The sequence below is a fragment of the Heptranchias perlo genome, chromosome 1, assembly GCF_035084215.1.
Source record: "Heptranchias perlo isolate sHepPer1 chromosome 1, sHepPer1.hap1, whole genome shotgun sequence".
Taxonomy (NCBI): domain Eukaryota; kingdom Metazoa; phylum Chordata; class Chondrichthyes; order Hexanchiformes; family Hexanchidae; genus Heptranchias; species Heptranchias perlo.
Window position 1 is genome coordinate 171,171,039 of NC_090325.1, and position 7,751 is coordinate 171,178,789.

Here is a 7,751-nt window from a genome sequence, read left to right on the forward strand (position 1 = left end):
TAATGAATTTACCTGTTGAGATTGTTTTAATCAATGGATAACTTGAGGAATTGTTCTTTTGTGGAACATAATTGTCATATTAAAATCTATTTTCTGTTGTAGTCTATTTTGCTATCCTGCTGTTTCTTTTCTACATTTGGGCAACTCAAGTAGCTGGCCTGAATAAACTGAGCAGTACTGGTGTTTGAGAAATTGGATTTAATCTACATTTGTAATACACATGGTGCTGATGTATTTCAAATTTTGTATAATTAAAACTGGCAAAATAGTCCTAGAGCTGTGATTGGATAAAGTTGAAATTGTAGTATTCCCCCTCCTGCTATACAGAAAGATTTGAAACTTATATGAGACAGAGTAAAGCCTAATGAAGATTTTTAGGCCTGTTATACCTGTTAAAACAGACACTTTTATGTAAAATGTGTTCTACAGTTTTATTTATTTATCCACTTTTCACAAGCTGACTCCTAGACGAAATGTTACAATCCCTCCAAAATAATTGGTATTTTCTAAACACTTGAATAGGTATGGGGAAGGAATAGTGAAAAGGATTAGAGTAGATAGCTCCAATATGGAGCTAGCACTGGTACAATGTAGTCTGTGACAAATCCTGCTTATTGTATTGACACGCATTCAAGCCGCATTGAAAATTTCAATGTCTCCTGTTGGGGAAAAAATATTCTTAATTTATTAAAACCACCCTGAAGTTAAACCATTTTGTTTTGCTTTTAAAAATAGTGCGGCCTGTATGTGCATTAATATAGCATAAAAACTTTTTGGGGATTGGTGGGGGGGTGGGGGGAAGCGGGGTGAAGGATTTGCAGGTTTCATAGTGCTGTATACTTGAATTTGATACTCTTACCAACCTAGCATTGTCTGTTCTTGTGGGAGCAAGCTCGTATTGCTATTTTCCCCATTGTTAAATTAATTCCGGCAGTCTACAGTGCTGCTTTTAATATTAAAAAAATAAAACTTGTATTTTTGTTTTGGACAAAGATCATTCTGTGTAAAATCTAGCCTGTTAGCACATCTGTTTAGTTATTTTTTTCCAATGCAGTTATACATACATAGTCTTGGAGAAGATGAGCTGTGCAGTCACGCATTCCCTCAAGCTTCCTCCAGTTATGTTTCTGCACTGGTGAAATATTTTATGAGCTGTACTAGATGTATTTAAAAAATAACACAGTAGAAGGGAAAATGAAGCAAGAATTGCCAATAGAAGAGCATTGATGGAAGCTTGAGAACAAGTCACCTGTATTTTCTGTCACAGGAGGTGCTTGGTCTAGTGAGATTGCAGGGAGAAATAGGAATTCTTGTCCTTGTTGATAAACAGATGTGGTGATGAAATCCTGCATAGATTTTCTTTGCTGTAAAAACACTGGTCCCTAATTTCACTACACCCGTTTTTTTTTAAGTGGTTAGAAAAGTGTGCAAATGTCTTGCATTTTGTTGCATAACACGTTTTAACTAATGAAAAACCTATCTAGTTTATGCATGTAGTATCAAATTATAAAGACTTGCATTTCTGGAATATGTAGTACACTGTTCTTGTATTTTAATCAGTATGCTTGCATTTCTGTGACATGCCAGATAATTGCTGTAATTTATGTATTTGAAAGTTATTATGTACTCTGTTCAATTCCTTCCAGTTATCTTTTTCCTGTTGGTAACAGGTAAACAGTTTTGTGCTAATAGGTGAATATGTGTGAATGTTGAATGTACTGTTGATGTTTACTGTTTTCAAGGAATTCTAGCCCTCCACTGGGGGTACTTCCGCAGGAGTTCAAACTGCAGCCCAGCAGTCAGACAGCTGACAGGTACCACACGACCTGTTCGTCATGTGCTGTGTTTGTCACCATGTTAACCCATGGGTTTTAAAAGTTTTAAAATGTCTTTCTTTTTCTTTTTTTTGTGTTTACACAATCCATGATTTAAGCATCATGCCATACAGTGATCATTTTAGTATATAGTACTTCACAAAATGCAAACTGTTTGCCATGAGACTATTTCAGTACCTTTTTTGAAGGGATGTTTATGACTGTATTTTGTAAGTTGTTATAAAATGAGTGCAGCAAGGGAGCATTTATCACAGTAACAACAACACGTTATGCATTCCAATGAATTTGCACCATTGCTATAAAAAAACAATAACTCACTGCAGTCAGGAGATTTGTGTGCTTTAGTTAAAAAGAATGATGGTTCATAAAACTTTGTTCTTCTAAATGTCCTTAAGTATTCACCAATTAACTTATGAATGATATAACTAGTACGAAAAAAATTATTTTAATCTCAAACTTGGGAATTTGTCTAGACAGAAATAAAGACAAGAAATTAATTCAGATCTAGTAATTCAATAATTCAATACAGCTGTTTAAAACAGTGATTTCTATGTATAAATTAATGATCTATTTATATGTTATTAATCTTTAGTGAGTTAAATTTTAATAGCTTGAAATTTTCTTTCTGGTGGGATGTAGCAAAAGCAGGAAAAGTTATCTACAGTTGACAGGAATGTAGACAGACGGATAATTTGCTTATTTAATTTGTGTTGCAGACATCACACTGTAACCCGAGGTATCACAAAGGGAGTGAAGGAGGATTTCCGGTTAGCAATGGAACGACAGGTTTCTCGCTGTGGAGAAAATCTAATGGTAGTGTTACATAGGTTTTGCATTAATGAGAAGATCATATTGCTCCAGACGTTGATGTGAGAGACATATCAAACTCTTCCCTTTCAGAGCATATGGATGGTTATGTCAATCTGCTGCAGTGCACTTCTATCTTGTGCGTGTTGAAATTTGTTACTGGATTTTACACCTGATAAGTGAGCCTATATTATTTCTAATTCCACTGATAAATCACTAATATATTGATTCCTTAAGTAATCCATTTTTGATGAATGTTTGTGTTCATTAAGGCCAGAGATCCCAGTGCTAAGGGACTCGAATATTTTTCCTTCCATTTTCTGTCATTGAGTGTCATTATCAAACACACTGAGCAGATATTCAACAGCCAGATGTAGAGAAAAGCTCCCTGTACACTTGACCCAACAATGTGCTTTAGCCCCAGTCCTAGCAGAGCAACTCCTACTGCACCAGTGTGCACTTCTCTGTTTGCTACACCAGGTTCCTATGGGAATCTGAGACTGCCAGAATTTTGCCAAATTATGGTCATTTTGGTGCTGTGGATTTTGCATCAATCAGCAACTGAGCTGAGATTTTCCAAACTCATGTTACTTGGGTCTCTTATAGCCATCAGAAACGGGAGACTTTCCTCCCATCACTGGCTGGAAGGTTTAGATAAAGGGACAGTGATATAACCCTCTGTCCTCTCAGTCCTATAATATTGTGATTCTATTGCCAACAAGAAATACAAAAGATATTTTTAATTTGTCCCACACATTCAAAAATAAGATTCAGCTCCTCTTCCTTCAGCAGGCCCACATTTTAATGATAGATTATTTCATGTAGATCCATCACATAAAATCACCCATACATTAAAGGTACAAAAAGATGTTGAAACAAATATAGTGCATTCTGCTGGGAATGGGAGCAAAGTGTCCCATCAATATCTTTTCATTTTCCACCCCTTCTGAAGGGTGCTATAAGCAGAATTCCTTGCATAGCCCAGTAGCACCCCCTCCTCTGGCTCTCAATTTTCTGGCTTATCCTTGATGGGGCAGCAACCTGGCAGATCTGGGTTCTGGTCCAAATTCCAGTCTCCCCCCACCCCCCCATATCAGGATTACAATTCCAGGATCGCACAATTTCCAGACTACATCAGTTCAGTTCAAGTTAATCAACATTTCCCAGACAGAATACCTCATCCTAAATTATTTCTGTCCCATGGACATTAGTGCACTATGTTGAAACTCATATCTAAAATGAATGACTGACTGAATTTTTTGATGTTTCTTTGTTTTTCTTCTAGTACTAGACATTTGTATTTAGCAAATACGATGCAACATTAATTCCTCTCAGTAGTGGAACTAGCTCTTGTAGAATTTATCTACCATGATTGGGAACTTGAGAGAAATAAATTTCTGGAGGACAAATACGATGTTTGAAAAATCATCAATCTATAATATAATCTTGAAAATGTTATGATGTTTTATAGGCTGGAGAACTTCTTACGTTTTTTTTTTGCAATTTAACAGAGCAGCCATTGTGAGATTGTGTATAAAACATCTGACTTAGAATTAACAGCTGAGATTGGAGACCCAAATGTATAAATTTCTGAATTTATTTAGACTGATTTTTCAGTGATACTTCTGTTAAATGCTAAAATTAATCATTGAGGTTATTTTCCAATTTTTATTTCTAACTTAGTAGAATTGTGAAAAACATAAAGGTTAATACATTTTATAAATTAAAATATCTTGCCCATATTAGACACCTGCTCCATCTGATAATCAATGGTAATTGTTGAACCGTAATGCTTTAAGCTCCACCCACCAGTCAGTTAAAGAATGGGGTGGGGGGGGGGTGCGGAGAATTTCCAATGGGTTTTCCTGATCTCACATCATAACTTGGGTGTAAGTGGTTGTTTTTAGCTGTTTATGCTGTATCTCCAGGGGTTCCATGGATCTAAAGTTATGGCAGTAGATTGGGAGAACCCAAAAAAAGATTCCAGGCACAGATCTTTAGTGAACTGTCTTTGGGTAGGCCCAGAGCTGCAGTAGGGAAGGACCAACATGCAACCCTCTCCAGAGTACCTACCTGCTGTAACATCTCCAGCCATGTTTCTGAAATTGAAACGGTCAGGGTACTACCAGTTTTGATGAACCATTCCCTTGGCAATTACAAGATTTTATAGGAACATCCTAGCCTTTCAAATGAAAGTACCCAAGATTACTATAGTGAGGGAGAAAGGTGATCTTAACTGAAGATGACTTTAATGGAAAAGGAAAGACTTTACTCTGGGATGTCAGAATGGGCCCACAGCCTGAAACATATGGAATTAAGTGTCCACCTATGCTTTAAACTTCTAGCATAACCTGTTATTCCCAGATACTTGTCCAATTCAATTTACTGGGGAGTGTGATACATTCTGTTTAATAGCCTTAAGTAAACCAAAGCCGGATGTCCATGGTCTTAGTGGAACAGTGGCTCATCATGGTCTGCATTTAAGATGCAAAAGGAGATTTATTTTAGAAAATGATTAACCAAGTATCCAATGTGGACCTGTGCAACAGAGGCCTTTTTAGTGGAATGTAATATAGCACTTCTAATCTGCATTAAAATATCTAAATTTTCACAGGATTCGTGTACAGGTTTACAGGACTGTTGTATATTACGTACATTTGTTTTAATTTTTATGAAAAAAATCATTTTCCCCAAAATGCCGTTTGTCTTTATTGAGATATGTTGCATGTGAGTTTAGTGCCACACCATGCAGAGCAATTACTCATGCTGTTTGTTGTTTCATATGACGAAAATTAAAATATATATCATCTAAGGTTCAAATATATTTTCTTGACTGTGTGAAAGATGATTCAAATTAGGTCAGATTTCATACACACAATGTAAGTTACAAGGTGTAGTCGGTCAAACTACCATTGCCATTTTTGTTTGTCCCTAAGCAAAACTAACACTTTGTTTAACTGTAATATACAGTCTTTACTAAGATAATGACACCAGTGGCATGGCACTACTAGTGTGTGAGATGCTGAAGTACCATTACTACCCCTATAATTCCTTCTTCCCTGACTCTGATCTTGTTTCCCCAGTCACGTTCCTATTGTGTGCATTTGGAGCCAGACAATCATCTAAACAATCGAAATGGTATAGGATTATATGCTCTGGAGACATCAATCCACCTGATACGTTGCAGTTGTAGGCCAAAGTAAATACAACTAAGAGCACTAAGAGTTTTTTTTTCGTATTTATTTGTGTTTTAGTTGATCCTAAACTCCTTTGCTGATGTTTTCTCATCTCCTGACCTATAATGTTGCAAAGATAGTTGACAGCAGTGCCGATGTTATGCAAGTCATCGTCCAGCTTTGGCTATCTACAGCTATCCTTAGCTATTGCAAAGACTATCTTCTCAACATCTAGTAGATCACGAATGATAGGGGAAATATGTCTACAAACATGTTCCATTCAGCAGCTTCTATTAGGTTCATATAGGATATTGTCATACACCCTTTACCCCTAACACAAGTTTGAAGACTAGGAAACATTGGCCCAGAATTTGCTTAAGCGGGGCAGCTTGCAGGGAGCACCATGAGTTGAATTTTTATCCTCGCCCCTCAGCTCTAATTAATTTTGCACTGCAAATTGCTGGACGTGTGAGTTGATAACGCCTTTGGGACCTTTGTGAACGATGGGACCAATAGTCCATCTCCTTAACCAATCAAATTTAAGGATCAAGAGAAAGAAACAGAGTGAACATTGGAGAAGGAAATAGGGTGAATTAGAGTCAAATTAGATACAGAAAGAGAAATAGAGTGGGAAAGAAGATTGTATTAAGAAAATGAGGAAAAAATAGAGAAAAGAGAGACAGAAAGGAAAAGAAAAAAAATTAAAATTTAAAAAACCTCTGGGAGGAGTTGTTATGTTTTATGTCTGAGACTCCAAAATTTCAATTGTTGCCTTTCTGGGCTTTCGAGGTTGAGTGACATTGCAGGAACATAAATCTAGTCATGAAATACCAGCCCTAAATTTCTGTGGCGAGTTTAATTGATACAGTGCAAATCCAGCAATTTCTTGAAACTCATGGGGAGATTGATGGTGAGATCCCGTTTTTGCGAGGCTAACGGGGGAGCGGCGCAAATCGTCCAGCAATTTGTGGCGATTCTCAACTCATGCCATAGCTCTTCCTCACCACAAATTGTTGGATTTTCTACACACTAATAACAGCTTGTGCCTATAACGCTCTTTTTTGCCAGCAAATTCTAGCCCAATGGAACGTCTGGTTAATACTCTGGTTAAATCAAATCGATTATATAATAAAACACAACCCCTTACATACAGTGCATATGAGATCAGTATCGATTAACTCGCATGCAAAAGACTCTTTATTAGGAAGTCGCAAGCATGTTGTCTTGACTGCTTACGTTAGCCTCAGCAAGACTAAGTCAAAAGTCTCCAAGGAGATCCAGTGTGTTATATCTTTTATATGTTTCTCTCTACTTCTGGTTAATCTCCCTTCAACTAGTCTGTGCAATAACATCTGTTTCTTGTTCATTTCACTCACTAATGAGAAACTGTGGGTATCAGCTTTCCTTTCCTATCATTTCCCAGTACATCCATAACAAGCCTCAAAGTAAAGGATCCCTTGGGAAGCAGCGATCATAACATGATAGAATTTCACATCCAGTTTGAGAGCGAGGATCTTGGGTCTGAAACTACTGTATTAAACTTAAATAAGGGCAATTATAAAGGAATGAGAGTGGAATTGGCTAAAGTGGACTGGGTAAACAGATTAGATGGTATGATGGTGGATAAGCAGTGGCAAACATTTAAAAATATATTTTATGACTCGCAACAAAAATATATCCCTGTGAGGAGGAAAGACTCCACAAAAAGGGTGAACCACCATGGCTAACAAAGGAAGTCAAGGATGGTATCAGGTTAAAAGAAAAAGCATACAACATGGCAAAGATTACCGGTAAGCCCGAAGATTGGGAAAACTTTAAAAACCAGCATAGGATGACTAAAAGAATAATAAAGAGGAAGAAAATAAATTATGAGAGTAAACTAGCAAGAAATATAAAAACTGACAGTAAAAGCTTCTACAAGTATATAAAAAGG

General features: G+C 36.8%; 1 protein-coding gene across 5 annotated transcripts in view; it reads left to right on the top strand.

Annotated features, from left to right (window-relative positions):
* ints10 (integrator complex subunit 10) overlaps positions 1-5,454 on the top strand; it is a 65,325-nt gene extending 59,871 nt beyond the window's left edge. For 3 of the 5 annotated variants that reach the window (XM_067993653.1, XM_067993670.1, XM_067993691.1), the window contains 2 exons: positions 1,743-1,814; positions 2,552-5,454. In XM_067993653.1, coding sequence (XP_067849754.1) covers positions 1,743-1,814; positions 2,552-2,708 — 229 coding nt within the window. In that variant the 3' untranslated portion in view covers positions 2,709-5,454. The remainder of the gene's footprint in view (positions 1-1,742; positions 1,815-2,551) is intronic. The other 2 variants (XM_067993663.1, XM_067993680.1) reach the window with 1 other exon arrangement.
* The last annotated feature ends 2,297 nt before the right edge of the window (positions 5,455-7,751 follow it).